General features: G+C 34.8%; 1 protein-coding gene across 1 annotated transcript; it reads right to left on the bottom strand.

Annotated features, from left to right (window-relative positions):
• Positions 1-439: 439 nt before the first annotated feature.
• Positions 440-9606, bottom strand: LOC145625329 (protein DETOXIFICATION 19-like). The gene is made up of 7 exons (XM_081678388.1): positions 9331-9606; positions 2521-3065; positions 2313-2399; positions 2143-2199; positions 1778-2016; positions 1526-1644; positions 440-742 (listed from the first exon to the last, which is right to left on the bottom strand). Exons 1-7 carry the CDS (start codon positions 9604-9606, stop codon positions 584-586), a joined length of 1482 nt encoding a protein of 493 aa, XP_081534514.1. The 3' UTR covers positions 440-583.
• Positions 9607-19987: the final 10381 nt, after the last annotated feature.

Genomic DNA, 19987 nt, shown 5'->3' with positions numbered 1-19987 from the left:
GCAAATCGTAGATTTTCTTTTCGTTTTCTAAGCATTCTTGTATGCTGCATTGTACATACCACCACCGTGTTCCATCACAAGTGAGCACGTCAGTTTTACTAACGTCCTGATCACTTGGGGGGCTAGTTGTAAGGGATATACCGGTAGTATCATAATATGCCGGTAAAAGAGTGTCGTGCAGTTTAAAGCCCTCGTTAATCATTGAATAATTCATGTCCTTACCGGCATTAGTCTCTACCACGTGGAGAGCTGCTTCTCGAAACGTGGCATGTCCCACTGACACGTGGAGAGCTGCTTAGTGCCGCGTAAGCACCTGCTAGTACCAAGGTCGGTGTGCCACCTATCTGTATAGGTGACACCTGCTTGGTTGCGTTCCTATAAATACCCAAACAAATCCTCATTTCAAAGGTAGAATCTCTCTCTCTCTCTAAAACACTTTCTCTCTCTTCTTTCACTTTCTTCACTTTCTTCTCACAAAAGTACTAACTTTAGCATCGGAGTGGTTATTCCCGGATAACCCCCGGGCTAGCTAATCTGTATTGGCTGTGTAGGCGACAATTGGACGGTAAACCATTACCAGCCCTCAGACATTACCGGAAGCAGAATCCAGCAGGAACAGTACTAATGTTGAATCTTCGACGTTAGGAGAAAGCTCGATTGTTGTCCATTTCCGAAGTCGAGTAATAAGGAAAAGTGGACCATTTTGAGCTGTCAGCCCACATACCAAGCCTACCCAAAGACCCTAAAAAAAAAAAAAAAACTTGTTCAGTTTACAATGATTCTAAAAATATATTTCACACCTCATAATAATCAATCACAAATTAAAAAGTTCATTCTATAATAATGATTCATATTTTTATTTTATATTATTTTTTTATATATATTGTACAGGTATCGTAATATGTTGTTGCATACTTGCATGCATCAATCACGAATCAAAAAGTTCATTCTATATAGTTAGCTATTTATCCATTCACTTATATAAACGAATGTATACACAGATATGTCCTTGTTCAAGCCCTTTATTAGCTACTAGGTTAGAACCCGTGCAATGCACGGTTTATATAAAACCTATTATTAATTTGTATATTTTAAATATAAATGACTATTATACATGAATATAAATAAGAATTATCTACCTTTTTAATTTTAAAATTTTTTATTTTCATCAAAATTATGATATAATATATGTTCAACGTCGTCTAATTCATAGTTCAATGTAAGAGGTCATTTATTAGTGTGCTATTTAAAATTGTTTCAATTTCTTACAATAAATTGATAGCTTTTAGTTGTAAACTTGTAATGTAGAAGCTTCTACTATTTAAATTTCAAAAATGTTAAATATTATAGCTATAATAAAAAAAATAAAAAGAGATGACATCATCATTGCATTTAGGCGGGAAAATTTTTAACAAGAGAGTGACACGTGGACAATGGTTATGTCATCATCTTCTGTTTTAGTAATAGTTAATAGATTAGAGATTTCAAATAATTTAGTGCACAATGAGAGAATTGAATACATTACCTTGACATACAAATCAAACTTGAAGGCAAGTAAGCATGCGATGGGCATGCCAATGAAGTAGAAAGTACCCAAATTTATGTAGACCACCAAATGTTGCCAACCACATCCCCTACACACCGCTATTCATCGCCGAAAACACAATGCAATATCAAAAACAAACCATTAATTCATAATTGATGAAGGTATGTAAATTTTTTTGTAAGCAAACTATATGCGAGTTTTTAGGAGAAATATAGATGATTTAGTACATACCTGATAAAATGCCTTGAATTGAGTCCAGAAATATCGTAATGCAAACAAAAGGTGTCATGGAAGCAAATAAATGCATTAAATCAGTGTTGTCACTGAAGAAACCCGCCCACGCATCATGTCCAAAACCAAGAGCTAGAAGAATTATAGCAGTCAACAAGACTGATAGCTTCAATGTTACACCCATTGCGTGTTTCGCTACACTCGACCTCCCTGCTCCTAGCTCATTCGATACCCTCGTGCTACAACAAAGATTCAAAGACTATGTTTAAGTTATATTGTTAACACGTACTTACAATTACTATCAACATTATGGTACTGTTATATAATGTATATGAAGTACTTTGTAATGTTAATAAAGGGAGTACCTTGCTGCTGCACTTAAGCCGTAAGTAAAATTGAATGCAATTGCTTCTGTGTTAACACTGGTAATCATAAAAGGAAATTACATTGGATTAATTATTATTGTAAACATATAATCGAGCAAAAAGGGTGTACTAAATTTGATTTTTTTTTTTTTTTTTTTTTTTTTTTTTACCACATTGCGATTAGAGAAGTTGTTATTTCCGAATTTGGAAATAGGCCAGCCAACAACACCAAGATCTCGAATGCCCAATACTCTAAACTGATGAGAAATCGGGTATATAATTGATAAAATGTATGTTAGTCATGAAAAAAATGGATGAGAACAATAACAAATAGTTGTCAATTAAATTAAGCAATAATGGTATGTATGTACCACGTACCAAACCATAGCAGCAGAGGGTAACGCTAACTTCAAATTGCCAACAACATAACAAATCGAGTCCTTAGAAAAGCCGGTCCATGTATGCTCGCAATCTTTACTATAATTGACATAAAGAAGCAACATAATAACGGAAATCCAAAATGTGATGGAAGTAGCCAATGCCGCGCCACCAAGGCCAAGGGTGGTGTAATAGACCAACAAATAGTTGATAACAAAGTGCATTAGCAAAGGTACAACGGAACAAACAACAGTAGGCCAAACAATAGATTGTGTTTGAAGGTATCTTAAGATGTTTTGAATTATTCCAAATGCGAAAATTCCTGGTATTTGAAATCTAAGGAAAATAGCTGCTTGTTTTGTGATTCCAGGGTTTTGTTGTAAGGAATTTAGAATTGGTTCAGTAAACCACCATATTATTGATATAATTATGGCGAAAAAGAATGTTATTATGCATGATGCTTGAAGATAAATTCCCATCATTTTGTATAGTTTTGCACCGTAACCTTGTCCACATAGTGTCTCAAGTGCACCACTTAAGCCAAGCTACAATAATTCATAAAATGGTCGCAATTAGTAATTAATTAACATTTTAACCAAAGAAATTAAGCAAATATACATATTGATCACGGATTTTCTACAAATAATTAAATAAATATTAATTTATCAAGGGTTACTAGAACAGTCATCATACTCTTAGTTTAGGAAAAACAAGTTTAGACTAGTCTTAATAAAGTAGATGCATATAATTAAGTCTCAATTGAAATACCTCATATAGATTTTAATTTTATAAGCATTTAATAGGTAAACTCGTAAAACAAATAATTATAAGTGGGGGTAGGTATAATTCTAAAGTCATATTGATAGAGTATAAAACAAAACATATTCCTGGGCCTCAACCATAAGCTTAAGCTTTTGGTTGAGTTGGTCCACTAACATGGTATTAGAGCCAGCGTGACACAAAGGTCACGGGTTCGAATCTCATCCACCCCCCACTTTCAAGTGGAATATTAAGCGCTGGGTATGAGGAGGGCCCATGCTGCATCCACACTTCTAGCCCAAACGGGCTCTCGTGTGTGGGGGAGTGATAGAGTATAAAACATATTACTGGGCCTCAACCATTAGTTTAACCTTTTGGTTGAGATGGTCCTTTAACATGGTATCGGAGCCAGCGTGGCATAAAGGTCACGGGTTCGAATCTCATCCACCCCCCACTTTCAAGTGGAATATTAAGCGCTGGGTATGAGGAGGGCCCATGCTGCATCCACACTTCTAGCCCAAACGGGCTCTCCGACCCGATTTGAATCTGACCCGAAAAGAAACTGTAATAAAAATAAACCAAACCGAACCGACCCGAAATTATTTAAAATCGACCCGAACTGACCCGTTAATAATTCCAACCCGTTACAAACTGAAAATCGATAAATTGAAATTGAACCGAAAACTCGATTGACATCCCTACATGATAATAATTTGAGAAATAATTTAGATGTTCTTAATTCCTACTTGGTTTTTTTAGGAAGACAAACATTCTTCCTAAATATCCAAACTCAATTACTTCAGCTGAAAGATAATCTTAAACCAATTCTAACTAATTAGAACTTTTTTACTAGTATGTAAACGATGTTAAAAAAAAATTAAAAATTAAAAGAAAAAGAAAAAATAAATATTAAGGGATTGCTCCAAAGAGTTAAAGTTAACGTTGTCCTAAAGGTCCAAAATTGAAAATGTACCTGATCAATTTCTCAAATCTTCGAATAAAAACACCAAAGTCGATCAATTAACATCATTAAATTTTATATATATCCCCTAATTTTTCCAATGCACATTTATTTATTTTTTTTTTATTTTTTTTTTGAGAATTAAACCTTCAAGGATCTGCCTGATTATAAGATACAAGTATGCAATAATGTTACATACTAAGTATATTGTCAGATTTTGTGTAAATGATTTTCCTTACTTTGTATTGCTCATTAACAGGGTATATATAATACAACTTAAGTTAACCTAAAGCCCAACTATACAACTATACAATAAATAGCCCAACTCCACCCCCCTCAAGTTGGAGCATGAAGATCATAATGCCCAACTTGCGAAGTAGATACAAAAATTTCCGCTTCCCTTGGTAAAAATATCAGCTAGTTGCTCATCCGTCGAAACATGACTGAGAGATATAATCCCCTCTTGAACAACATCTCGAACATAGTGACAATCTATCTCATTATGCTTAGTACGTTCATGAAACACATGATTTTGAGCAATGTGAAGAGTCGACTTACTATCGCAGAATAAGTCCATCGCACGTGGGTGTGCCACTCTCAGACTACCAAGTAGTGCTTACTTTCAACCATTTCAACTCTAAAGTGGTGTCTGACATTGATCTATACTCAGCCTCTACGGAAGATTTTGAAACGGTAGGTTGTTTCTTTGTTTTCCAAGACACCCTTTTAAGTAGCGCACAAGCCGAATGGCTGCGTGCATCCATATGGTCTTTCCGAGGGACTTGCATAAATTGCGCCAAAATATGGATGGTGTAAGCCAAATCCGGGTGAGTAAAAGACAAGTATATTAGACGACCCACAAGCCGCCTATACCGTTCAGGATCATAAAAATTCCACCCTTGGCGAGAGCAAGTGTGTGATTTTGCTCGATAGGAAAACCTGAAGGCTTTGAGGCCAAAAGACCCGCCTCTGCAATGATGTCTAGTGTGTACTTACGCTGGCATAAATAAATACCCTCGGGGTTTTGGGCCACCTCAACCCCCAGAAAATACTTCAAAACCCCCAAATCCTTCATATGAAAACATTCACTCAAATGTCACTTAAAAGATATAACCGCGGAAGAGTCATTAACAGAGATGATCAGATCGTCAATGTACACAAGGACATTAAGCTGAATTTTGTTGTTAGAGTAAAGAGGGTGTAATTGGGATAAGGCTGAAGGAAACAATATTTTTTAAAGGAAGCAGCTAACTTAACAAACCAACATCTTGGGGCTTGTTTAAGACAGTACAATGACGTCTTCAAGCGACATACCATTCTCGGTTTTGCCACCATGAATCCAGGAGGTAATTTCATCTAAACCTCCTCATCTAAGTCACCATGTAAGAAGGCATTGTGAACATCCATTTGATGCAATTTCCAATTCTTAGCGGTGGCAACCGCCAAAAAGGTACGAACAGTAACCATTTTTGCTTTAGGAGCAAATGTCTCATTGTAGTCAATCCCTTCAACTTGATGATTACAAAAAATAACCAAACGAGCACTCAACCTCTCAATAGAACGATTAACATGATATTTGACTTTGTACACCCATCGATAACCAAGTGCCCTTTTGCCTGGCAGTAATTTCTCCATTTTCCATGTCTCATTTGCCTCAAGAGCACCTATCTCCTTTCGCATTGCTTCACGCCTACCAACATCCTTCATAGCCTCATTGAAAGAACGAGGCTCATGATCGTCAAGAATAGCTGCAACAAAATTACAAAGTCGCATAGAAAAATGACTATAATTCACAAAATGTGCAATAGGATAGGGAGAATCTGAAGAGACGGGAGGAGGCGATAAACTTGGGGATGAACTCTTAGTGTGTATAATGGGTATGACATAATTTTTCAGCAATACTGAAGGTCGCTTTACACGTAAACCATGACCCAAATTAGTTTTAGGAGCACCACCTACTGTAGTTGGCTGGTTAGGGGGTTGTTTTGGCTTTGTCTAGGGTTGTTGTACCTGCTGCTGGTCTGGCAGCAGCTCTGGTGCAGAGGCAGCAGGGGTAGCTGGGTTGCTCTATGGCTGTGGCAGCAAGGGGGCTGCTCTATGGCAGGTGTAGACACCCATTTGTTTCTCCCCAAAACCAAACCCAATGATGAGTACCTTTCACGTCGAACCATAATCGAATGAAGTGAAAGTGTGGAAAGTCTAGTGTTGCGGATAGTTTTAATTTCTTTTCTCTTCTCTATGTTTTTGAAAACTTATTTTAAGAAAACATCCCATCCAGTTTGGTTGGTGTATGATATGGGTCCAATAGTAGTGTAGTCGGATGGGGCTTGACAAGAGCTTTCCAACAATATATTATAAGCCCAATTCCGATGAATATTGAGGAAGTTATGGCCAATTTACTGAACTGGGTCCGGTTTGAGCCTTATATGCGGCCCAATGATCTAAGGGAGGGCCTAATATAGATTTATCATTCCTAATGCAATTAGGAATGATTTTAGTCTTCTAGATTCTTCTAGAAGGTTCTTTTCTTTCCTAATTCAATTAGCATTGATAAATTGACTTTTGTTGACTTTTCAGAGTTTTAATTAAAATCAAAGAGCATTTTTGAAGGAAATACGATTTTATCCTCCTGTACGACAATATTTATCTGATTTTAAGAAAACGCGTAATTTTCCAGATCAGCGCCAAACGCCAGCTGTAGCACCTGGCGCTACGCTTGGCGCCTGGCGCCAGGTTCGATTTTTTGTGCGCCAGACTCTATTTTGATATTTTATCTTTTTGGCTAATTTTCTCTATAAATAACGTATTAAAATCTCCGTTTTCGATAACCAGATTTCATCTAAAACCAGTTCTCGTTTTGTTTCACCTACAACCAGTTTTCATTCATCGATTCTCTCATTCTCTTCTCATTCACCATCTCTCTCTCTCTTTTTTTAAACTCGCTTTTTACATACAAAATTCCGCATACATTAGCACTAGGTACACCTAGCCATATTTGAAGTTTTTTTCGCCCTAGACGTGAAAGGTTTAATTTCTGAGGGTTTGGTCTCAAATCTCTTTTTCAATTATTTAATTTAATTGTTTGTTTCTTATTTTCCTTGAATTTACTAACGTGTGTATTTTGTTATTAGAAAGAGGTACGAGGCATCAAAGTAAATACTTTAATGGTTTTATTGATGTTATGATGTAGATATCATGCTTAGGTTGTTATTTTAATTCCTAGTATCATGTCTAGGGTATTTTTAATATTAAATATGATTGCTACGATGCTTCCTATGTTCTTCCTAATATTTATGATTGTTAGTATCATGTTAGGGTTAAAGATTTGATTTTTATTGTTTAATGACATGCTAGGGTTTTTTATTAATCTTGTTAGTATCATGCCTAGGATCTTGCTATTTTCATTATATTATGCTTTAACATGAATATCATGATTGTTATAATTATTGTTATGATGATTATTTTTATGATTGATGATTATTTATAATTATTGTGAACATGATTATTTTAATTATAATTTGTTATAATAATTGTTTTGATGATTTATTTATTATGTTGCTTGATATTATTTATTGTTATTGCTTGATCACACCTTCTATGCATGTTTAACGGGAATTGGTACTTGTAATCACGCTTAATAAGATAATTGTTAATCTTGTTAGGGTTAATATGATTATAATTCAAGTGATCGCCGATAATAGATTTATTTGTGCATTAATATTCAACCAACATAGATTAAACAGGTTTAGGGTAATCCTATTGATTGTATGTTAAAGTAGAGGCCTATTATTAGGGCAGGTTCAACCTCTTTTAGGTTGAATTTGTATCTTCATCCCCGAACCCTATTTGGTTCAAGACCTTATGGAGTTGACGATCTCTTGGATCGTTAAGGGGTGTAACCTTCACCCTGTGAACGGTTTACAAGTTCCTAAAACTTGTTGGCGACTCTATTACTCTATCTTCTTCCCTTTTGGACGCCACCATACTTTAGTGTATGATCACAATGGGGTTCAAGCAAGGGGATTAACACTTGAAATTATTCCCTACAGCAGGCAACTGCTCTGTGGCAGGCAGCTCCACAGGCTGGTCGAGGCCCTCAACTGCAAGCCGCAACCCAGCTATGGCAGTTGTTGCATCCTCATGGAGGGGGGCTTACAATACCTCCTCCATGTCTTCTAAGAAGCCAATATCAACCCCATCTTGACCTTCACAAGGTGGCGAAATGTCACTCATCGAGTCACCTTTGTCATCCTCAAACGGAAATTCATTTCATGAAATTTAACATCACGAGAAACAAATAGATCACCCTTATCAAGATCATACAACTTCCACCCTTTCTTTCCATTGGGATAGCCAATAAAAACACACATTTTCTACTCCGGGGAGCAAATTTATTGCTTTTTGATTTTTGATTGTGAGCAAAGCAAAGTGAACCAAAAATCCGCAAATAATCAAAGCTAGGTTCCTTACCACACAAAACTACATAAGGTGTTTTATTTTGTAGCAAACCCGAAGGAGTCCGATTAATTAAATATACGGCCCCTAAAATACACTCTCCCCAAAAAAGAAATAGGTAAATTACCTTGAAACATCAAGGCATGACCTACATTTAGTATGTGTTGGTGTTTACGCTCAACTCTACCATTTTGTTGGGGTGTCCCAACGCAAGAAGTTTGAAAAATCATGTCATTCTCATCAAAATAATCACACATGCATTTAAACTCTGTCCCATTATTACTTCTCACAATTTTGACATGTTTATCAAATTGACACTCAATCATAGCAAGAAAAGAACGAAAGGCTTTATAAACTTCAGTTTTTAAATGCAACAAATACACCCAAACGACACGAGAAAAATCATCCACTATTGCCAAAAAATAATGTGCAACACTAGAGGACGGTATACTATTCCGACCTCATAACTCACAATGGATTAATTCAAAAATGCTACTAGCTTTGCTATCACTAACAGGGAAACTATCACGAGTTTGCTTCTAGCCAACATATATGTCAAGTTTAGCTTTTTTATAATTAGTAATTCGTAACAACTAGAAAGAAAAAAAAAAGTAAGGGAAGAGTATAATATGAACCATGAAAGCGAAACCTATAACATAAGCCCAGAAAATAGCAAGAGTAGCACCAGCAAGTTGAAGCTGACCAAGATGACCCGCGAACATAACCGAAACTAATGGAATGAGATAGTAACACACATTTGTTAGCACCAAATGGCAACGAATACAATATTTGCTCCTTTCCTTATTTGCATTGCAATCCATCATCTTCTCCAACCATTTCTTCTTGCCTCCTCTTTCAATCTTCAGCAATGGCGCCGCGCTATTATTGACATTGCTTCTACTCTTCCTCATGTACACAAATAGTTTCTAACTCTCTCTAACTCTAATTCAGGGTTTTGTTATTACTGTTTTAGTTTTGGCTTTGTGAAGTGGTGAAAGATGCTTACTTTTCTTATGTGCATCAGTATAAAGTTTTTTTTTTTTTTTAAAAAAAAGGTGAATAAAGTGTACTTCCTCTGTTTATTTTATAGTTGTAACACTTCTCTTTTCACGCTTGCCGATGCATGTTTTGAATCGTTAATATCTTTAATTATCAATATGTAAAAATTATAAAATTTTAATATCTTTAATTATCAATATGCAAAAATTGAGACGAATCTAACAAGATCCCACATGACTATATTTTTACTTATGTATAAATCGTCAAAACTAGTCAAAGTGAAATACATGAATAGTGTTCCACTTTTATATGATAAAATGTTCCACTTGTAAGTCATACAATGACTATTGCATTATTGCATACAACTATACAAGTGTTTGTTATAAGTAGATATAATAAAATTAATTAGTAGCAATTGAAGTAGCTAGCCTATTACTAGGGTTAGTTATAAGCCATCGTCTCCGGTTTTATTATTCAAAGTGGATTACTTATAGATCCTAATTGTGTGTGGTGTCAAGAAAAATAGATTGAAACTTAAAGTGACATGTTTGATCTCTTTAGTTTTTATTTTATAATATTACAATAAAACAGATCACAATTAATAGAACAAATAAAAAAAACCTCAAAAAATTTATTGCCCTTGTTTTCAAGATGAACAGTGATTAGAATCCTTGGCAGCCAGTAGCGGATGGAACCATAATTTTTAAGTAAGGGGGCCAAGATCATATCTATGTATGTGTAATTTCGCAACTATTACTGTTGACATTGATAGGCGTGTCGCGTACCTAACAAAACCAATACTATGTAGATAGGCAAGTAAGGATCGAATCCCAAGAGACTATGGTTGACTAATTAAACAGACTCAAATAAATACTAATTAGTAAGTAACCAAAGTAATAGTGAAAATTTATAACTAATTTTTTTTAAAATCGATTAAATCTTAGTAATATGACAAATCAAATGCTAAAAACATCCGAGATCAAGTGGTACGACTGTCGCGTGTCTACCAAAAATAAACCTAACTCTAACCTCCTAAAATGTAGTAGGGTAAGCTAGGGTCGATCCCACAGAGAATTGGGTTATTAAACTATAACTTGTGTATGTTAGAAACCCCTGTTTTGAAGAAATAATACTACGGTCTAACAAATAAACTACTACGAACTATAGGACAAATAAAATACAAAATATAATAAATAAACTACTAAAATTTAAATACAATAAAAATCAAGGATAATAAAATAGGGATCGGAAGATATATATTAGTATTGGACTATGAATTGATCACCGAATCAAATAAATCATGCATATGTCTTAATGTTAACCGATGAACACAAATAAGCACTCAACCTCCCTCAAGTGCAAATAAACCAAACAAGCTCTTGGGTTATTGTCTAACTAACTAATCTAGAACAAGCTCTCTAGACTCGAGTAATTAGCAGCATTAAAACAAGGAGATAGTTAACTTAAACCACAAATCTCACAAGCTCGGATTTGTGCAACTCAAAGGGTTGATAATCTTAGGTATTATAAAAGGTTTTAGTCACCAATCACACACCTAATTGCTACCAAAGGAAACTAACAAAGACAATTACGTATCACAAGTTAATACTTTAGCAATCAAACTCGTAAACTATACAAAAGATGGCCGGTCTAAAATATAATTCGACTAGTTCATATCAATAAACCAAATTATCAATACAATCAAGACATAAACATAATACCCAATAATTATAACAATTCTATTCTCACAATACAATAATCCAATGCATAATTTATCTCCCTACCCCTATTTAATCTAGCCTGACATACTAATAGTATAGAATAGAAAAGGAGAAATCATGAAATACATAATATAGCTAATTAACAAAGCTTAATCAATAATGACTTATCAAACAAAACTAATTATCCAACCTCCAATACCAACTACAAAACTAGTGCATATAAATAGTAATAAGCAAAATTGTAATACCACTAAAAGTAGACAAGGTACTGACAAAGTGACAATTAGATTCACTTAGCTAATTCCACGAAGAGAACAAATTTAGTGCTATTAATTGTTCTTCACCCTTGTTTCAGTCCTTCAATTGCAGTAGGTACTGGTTGTCTCCTCGCCGATGTACTGCCACCCACAAAACTTAGACCCCCAATTAAAACCACCTATCCGAATTTTTCGCCCCCATAATTAACCGATTTCATCCCTATCATCTATTGTTTGATGATCTGTTACCCGCGAGAATCGGTCAAGATTTCCTATAGCAGCTTCCTAGAGAAGATGAACGTGTTTGCCTCTTTTGGGGTTTCTCTGCTTCTTTCAGGGCTGCTGGACATCAAGTCTCTCTTGATGGGCTTCACTTACATCATTAACTTTGGGCTTGATACAAATATGAGTAATCCCAATTTGTGGGGTTTCGTTTCCTTGAATCCCGAGCAGCAATTGAATCCATTTTGATGTCAAAATTCTCTTTCCTATAAACAAACAAATAAAATAGTAGTAACTCATGTCTATGGAAGAATATTAAATAAAACACCCTTAAACAATGAAATTTTAATTATAATATCAAGAGCTTAATAAATGTAATATCATACTTTTATGACCCTATCATCAAGCATCACCACGAATACAATCAAGCATTAATCATATTCGAGTTTTGCTAGATCTTAGAATAAGGAAACTACTCACACATATTAATAAAAACAATAACAAGAATAAAAGAAAACATAATTAATAATAATAGGAATTAAAGAGAATAAGAAAATATAAAATCTTGAATTACGAGAGATAAACGAAGAACCTTGAATGCATAATCTTGGAGTAATATATAATTGAGAGTACTAATGTTTGATAAAAGTTGCAAAAAAGGTACTCAAGTTTCAAAAGTTGTAGGGAGGGTACTTTACCCCTTATTGTAGGTAAAGAATCCAGTTTGACTTGCTGAAACCGATTGCCACCATTTTTCAATTAAAAAAAAAGGAAACTTAAAAAAAAAACAAAGTAAACAACAAAATCATCATTATTCAACACATTTTCATCAATCCAAAAATATCACAATATTTCATCAATTTATTCAATTAGCACAATTCTCATATTCATAAATTCAAACTGATAAATTACCTCTATCTAAAAAATCAAATCAGTTAAACGCATAAAACAACAGATTTTCAACATTATTCTCATAATGAATCAACAAAATAAAAAATCATTCAAGTCAAAAATGGAAAAAATCAAATCAATTGAACATAAAAACGACGAAATCTAAACCCCACGAGTTGATATGAGAGATTTTTTTACAGGAAATTGAGAGATTAAGCAGAGTTGGGCAGCGTTTTCTTGAGCTAATGGTGTAGGAGAATTAAGGGTTTCAGTGAGGAGAGAGATTGTTGCACCGTCGTCTTCTTCAACGATTATGAGTCGAATTACTACATCTTTTTGGTGAGTAATCGGAGCGCACAAAGTGTTGCGATTTGACCTGAACTTTGTTTTCTTCAGCGAATAGATCAAATTTTTGGGGTGAATCATGGAGAGGAAGGCAAGGAATTTGGAGTTTTTGGTGGCAATGGTGTTTGTCATTGGAGTTGACGATGAAATTGGTGGTGGTACTGTCTAGTGTTTGTTTTTAAGTGAAGAATAAGATGTGAAGGGAGGAGAAAGAAGGTGAATTAATTAAAAAGGTTGTGAAGTTATAATTGGAGTAAATACAAATGGACACTACAAGAAAATAACCTTTTCGTGGCGATTATTTTAACCTTTAGTATCGATTGTAATTGCAACAAAAAGCTTTCCCAATGAATGGTCATTCGATACAATATCCCCCGTTGCCTTAGCCTTTAGTAGTGGTTTTCATTATCGCAGGGGTTGACCTCAATAATCGATACAAAAAACTACATCCAATCGTGGTGATTATTGTAGCGATTACAATCGCTATAAATGTTTAACTCATTTTCTTCAAAAAAAAAAACATGCGTATGTGTAGACACCTAAATGTGTCTCCCAAAACCAAACTCAGTGATAAATACCTTTCACGTCATTTGATTATCAAACGAAGCAAAAGTGTGAAAAAGTCTAGTGATGAGGATTTTTTATTAAAATATCTCTTCTTTCTGTTTTTGAAAATATTTCTTTTCTTACCTTATTTTTGAAAAACTTGCATTCATTTTAATTTGGTCCATGATAAGGGTCTAATAATGGTGTATTTGGATGGGGCTTGAAATTAACTTTACAACGATATATTATAAGCCCAATTCCAATGAATAATGAGGAAGTTATGGCCAAAATACTAAACTGGGCCCGATTTGGTTTTTATATGCGGCCCAATGATCTAGGGGAGGGCCTATTATTAATTATGATTCTAAAGCAATTAGGATTGATTATAGTCTTCTAGAATATTCTAGAAGGTTCTCTTAAATCCTAATGGAGTTAGGATTGATAATTATGTTTTAAAGAGTTTGAAATTGAATAAAACTACTCCTTTTTAGAATCCTTGTTTTGTACAAAGTGGAATAAATTCAGATTTTTTTTCGTGCCTCATAATCTTTATCCAAATTTTATATGGTTGGATAGATCTTGAAATTATCTTTCCAATTATATATTAAAATATTAATTCCGAGGTATAACGAAAAAGATATGGAATGAGATACAAAACTCTATCCAAAACTGACACCCTTCCACTATTTCGGCCATATCTTTTTATCTAAAAAGTATTTTAATATTATTTTAATTGGGTTGGAAATTAGACTTCAATAGATTTCCAACGACATATTATATGCCTTATTTGGACTTCTGGATCAAAAGATATGATAAAAACAAAAACGCGTGAAACTGATCATTAGCGCCTGATCACGACAAGCATTAGTGCCTGACGCTAACCTTCAGCGCCTGACGCTAATGTCCAGTGTCTGGCGCTAATCGAGTTTTATTCTCGTTGAAACTCTGATTTGTTTTTTTATCCATCCGACTGATTTTCTCTATGAATAGCCTCTTAAAATCCTGTTTTCAATCATCAATTCTCAACAATCATCAATTCTTATTCTTTCTAATTCTTTCTTCTCATCAACTTCCATCAAGAATTTCTTGATTCTCTCTCCCTCTTTTCTAAACCTAGCCTTTTACAAACACAATTCCTCATACATTAGCACTAGACATACCTAGTCAAGTTCGAAGTTGCCTTCGCCCTAGACATGAAAGGTTTTAATTTCTGAGGGTTTGGTCCCTAATCTTTATTTCAATTATTTAATTTAATTCTTTGATTTTATATTTTACTTGAAGTTACTAACATGTGTATTTTGTTATTAGAAAGAGATATGAGGCATCCAAGTAAGTGCTTTTAATTGATTTGTTGATATTATGATATAGAAATAATGCTTAGGTTGTTATTTTGATTCCTATTATCATGTTAGGATGTTTTATTTCTTCCTAGTATCATGTTTAGGGTAACAACTAAAAATTCCTAATATCAAGTATGATTAAAAGAATGCTTCCTATTTTCTTTCCTAATATCATGTTAGTATCATGTTAGAGTTGAAGCTTTGATTTTTGATGTTTAGTGACATGCTAGGGTTTGTTATTAATCTTGTTAGTATCATGCCTAGGATCTTGCTATTTTTATGCTTTAACATGATTAATTTAATTATTATGATGACTACAATTATTTGGATTATTATTTTGTTGCTTGATATTTATTGTTATTGCTTGATCACACTTTTTATGCATGTTTAAAGGGAATTTGTACTTGTAATCACGCTTTATAAGATAATTAATAATCTTGTTTAGGGTTAATTTGATTCTAATTCAAGTGATCGCCAATAATAGATTTATTTGTGCATTAAATTCAACCAACATAGATTAAATAGGTTTAGGGTTACACCTATTGATTGCATGTTAGTTAGAAAGCGCACATGAATACGATCAGAATAAAGTAGAGGCATATTATTAGGGCAGGTTCAATCTCTTTTAGGTTGGATTTGTACCTTCATCCCCGAATTACCAGTCATGGTTCAAGACCTATTGGATTTGACGATCTCCTGGATCGTTAAGGGGTGTAACGCAACCTTCACCTCGTGAACAGTTTACAAGTTCCTAGACGCCACCGTACTTTAGTGAATGATCATAGTGGGGTTCATGTTTGGGATAATGCTTGAAATATTCCCTACAGTATGATATTTACAAGATTCGAACATGCAACCTTAAACTCTTATATTAAATGTTTTACCAATAAGCTATGACATACTTTATGTATTCTTTGTCAAACAATATTTATATATCTAGTGTTTAAAAGGCTTTTCGTATCGAGTTTTAGGATTTAGTGGCGATTGTAAATGATACGATTTCACAAAATTATATAAATGTATAGAAATAGTATGGATATGTATTATTATATTTTCCGTATCGATTTTATATGGGAAAACCATGGTGATTGTAAAATGATACGACTTCCTTAATTATTTCACAAACATACTTGCATATTGTATCGAATGTACAATCGCTACGAAAAGACATTTTTCTTGTAGTGGGAGAGTACTAATGTTCGGGGGAAGTTATGTCAGAATTTTTATTTTCCTTTTCGCCACTAGAAAACATTCAAATAACGACGGAATTTTTCTGTCGAAAACACCCTAAATTCCGCCGGAAATGGGGTTTCCAACGGAATTTCCGTCGGAAATGGGGTTTCCAACGGAATTTCCGTCGTAACAGGTCGTCGGAATACATGTTGTAGGAAAACCACCTTTTTTCGACGGAATTCAACTTGTCGGCAGGGATTTTCAGGCCAGAGAAAATCCGACGGAATGTAATCCGCCGGAAATTTCGTCGAAAAATTCTTTAAAAAAAACAAAAAAAAAGCCTCCCACCATCCCACACCACCAGTCCCCCCCATCCAGACCCAACCACAACCATACACCACCACCACACACCACCAGTCCCCCCCATCCAGACCCAACCACAACCACACACCACCACCCCACACCACCAGTCCCCCCATCCAGACCCAACCACAACCACACACCACCACCCCACACCACCAGTCCCCCCTATCTAGGCCCAACCACAACCATACACCACCACTGACCCTATCCCACCACCATACACCACCATCGACACCACCACAACCAAAATTTAGCCCAAAAAACCGTAAATTAACCCCAAAAAACCGTAAAATAACCCAAAAAAACAAAAATTTTGCACGACAAAAGCAAGAAATAACACACAAAACTCAAAACCAATAGATCTTCATATTTAATTTAATCAAAATTTCATAAAATAAAATGATGATTAATCAACAAAAATTAAATCAAATATATAAATATACAATTATTTATTTAAATTTACAATTTATCATTACAATTACATATAAAATTAACTAGATCTACGAATCTATCCTAAATTAAAACAAGATCCACCACAAAAATACGGTGGTTGTTGGGTTTAATGTTGATGCCCGGTTGTTGGTGTTGCGCCGTTGTTGCAGTTGATGTTGGTGGTGGTTGAAGGAGCTTCATGTTGCGGTTGGTGTTGTATCGTTGTTGTTGCCAGTGTTTGATGCAGGTGAAGAGAAAAGAAACAAAGGAGAGAGAAAGGGCGGTGAAAAGAAGAAGAAAGGAAAGAGAAGGAGAAGAGAAGAGGGGAGAACGAAGGACAAGAGGGAAGGAGAAGAAGGAGAACGAAGGAGGGGAGAGAGTGAAGGAGAGAGTAGAAACATAAGAGAGAGAAAGTGAGGCGGAAATAAGAAAGGGAGAAGGGGCTGCTTTAGGGTTTGGGAAATTAATTTTAATTTTTTTTAATTACTTTCCGACAGAAAATTCCGTCGGAAATTGTAAATTCCGACGTAAAATTCCGTCGGAAAGCACATATATTCCGACGAATATAAATTCCGTCGGAAATTTCCGACCGAAATAGTGAATTCGTCGGAAATTTTCGACGGAATTTATATCCGTCGGAAATTTCACTTTTTCCGACGGAATTTCGGGTCCGTCGGAACCATTCTGTCGTAATTTGCTTGTTTTCTAGTAGTGTTTTTTAGCAATTGGTAAACTGTTATAGTAGGTTAATTAAGGATTGAGTACTCTAACTGCAACTTTTGTAACTTGAATACTTTGACTGCAACTTTTCCCAAACTTCAGTACTCTGATCAATTTGTATTTAATCCATATTCTTGAATTACAATGAAAATAAAGTCTAGGGAGAAAACTAGGGTTCTAAGATGACCGATTAAAAAATTATAATGCTAAAGAGTATTTTTAATAAAGCCAAAAGAGAGGATAGAATAAGGAAAGAAATCGCATTAAAACGACCAAATTTGTCCAGGCATGGGCGTGTCACATGTCCGTGCCAAAAGTCAGAAACATTTGTTCTTCAATTTCCAGCAAGACATGGGCATGTCAAATTCTGACATGGGCGTGTCTCGCTGGAATAACACTCTCAGCAGCTACGTCACTCATAACGACATAGGCGTGTCCCATATTGGCATGGGCGTGTCTCGCTGGGCCAACTTCACTCAAAAAGGCATGGGCATGCCTCTATTTAAAAAAAAAAAAAAAAAAGACATGGGCATGCCTCATGTAAAACATCAAAATCCAACTTTCTGCTTCTTTAAAACACATTGACATGTCCATGTCCTACGTGACATGGGCGTGTCTGGCTGAGATTTAGCTTCTTTTCACTTCAACATCAAACATTGGCCATCAAAGTGAATTGCAAGCTATGATCAAGATCCGCAACTTCATAAAACCTTTATATAACCTCATTAGTTCCTGAAATACATAAAAAACAATGAATATATACACATAAAAGCATCATATGATCACAAGACCCTAATCACAACTAAACCAAATCAAGCGAAAATAAGCTATGAACAACTAATCTAGGCTCGAAAACTACCTAAATAGACTCTAAAAACACGTACTATACGTCTATACACAACTTATCAGACATCTTGTCTACTATCACATGGCAAAAACCAACTCCTCTACACTAAAACTTATACCAAGTATAAGCAAAATTTAATTAAATGTTGATTCCTTACCCTATCAATATATTCTAGAATTGCTTAATTAACAACTATAATCTCTAAAATACTTGCACAAATGTTGATTTTAAGATCAGTAAACTATTGTAAGCTCACATATCCAAGGTGGTGTGAAATCTAGGCTAAAATAATGCTCCCTAAAATCTATATTAGGGTTTGCAATTTTGCATCAAAACAATAACCAAATAAGTAAACTACTAAAGTTTTACCAGATTGACAAAGAAAAATGTTTAATGTTTGTATCACTACTGGTGGATGTTGCAACCGATCCCTTTTTGCAAGTATTCTTTCGTGTGTTTGGATAATCGTTGAACTACTGGGAGTGGAACCAAAAGTACTTTTGAAATCTAACAAGACTAATAAGCATTAAGATTCTTGCAGATTGGGACAACCTCGTAAACTGTGTTACTTTAGAAGAATACTAAAAGAGGGGGGGTGAATTGTAGTTTAAGAGAATTGAGGTAACTTTTTGCGGAATTGAAAACTATTAAGCTACAGGAACTAGAAGTGAACACAAAGAGATTTTACGTGGAAAACCTCTTGGTCCTAACAAGAGGAAAAACCACGACCACTTAGGATTTCAGGAAAGATTCTCCACTATAACAGGGCAAACCACCTATTACAGGCTAAAGAATCAGACTTCAAGTTCCTCTACGAACTTGAAGTACCCAGCAGCAAGTCCCACTACTTACTGCTCTTCTCTTCTCTATTCTCTTCTCTCTCTTTATCTTCTAACTTCTCTAAGAGTTCACTCAAACTCCCAATTCCCAAATTACAACTCAATGACAAATTTCTAGTGAAAGTAATTAAGAAAAATACTTAAGTGGAATGTGACTCTTGACTCTTTAAATAAGAAAGATAGATAAAAGTGTTTGAGCCAGGTGAAGTTATTCAGAAAATAACTTCGATATTTATAGGAAATGTTGCTTGAAGAAAACGCCATAATCTCCACCACTTGCGCCACCACTGTTTCATATCAACTCCACTACTCAACACCACTTACAAAACTCTTAATCGTGTCCTAGAAACCAGGACACGTTTAATTCTTAAGGAAGCAATATTTTCGTAAGTGGAGAAGACTAAATCAAACAACCAGTAGCGCAAGTTTAGGAGAATTAATTTTGCAAAGATATTTTTCCAAAAGATAGCTCCTCAGCGTTTAAAAGATAAAAACAGAAAATATTTTCTCAAACAACTTCTCCTATATTTTAGCAAGTCAATAATTATCCTTTTTCAAATGCATTCCACTTAGCATTAATCCTAATTATCTTTTACT

Source organism: Chenopodium album, chromosome 3 (assembly GCF_948465745.1).
Source record: "Chenopodium album chromosome 3, dcCheAlbu1.1, whole genome shotgun sequence".
NCBI classification, from domain to species: domain Eukaryota; kingdom Viridiplantae; phylum Streptophyta; class Magnoliopsida; order Caryophyllales; family Amaranthaceae; genus Chenopodium; species Chenopodium album.
Note: the sequence above shows the minus strand (reverse complement) of the source record. Positions and strands in the feature narration are given on the sequence as shown.

Bases quoted from the DNA above. Each gene is read 5' to 3' on its own strand.
- LOC145625329 (XM_081678388.1), bottom strand. From the start codon at position 9,606: ATGAGGAAGAGTAGAAGCAATGTCAATAATAGCGCGGCGCCATTGCTG. The intron at 3,066-9,330 runs GTTCATATTATA...GAATTATTGTAG, and splicing joins TTATAGGTTTCGCTTTCATG to CTTGGCTTAAGTGGTGCACT. The intron at 743-1,525 runs GTAATGTATTCA...TTTTTTTTTTAG, and splicing joins AGTTTGATTTGTATGTCAAG to GGTCTTTGGGTAGGCTTGGT.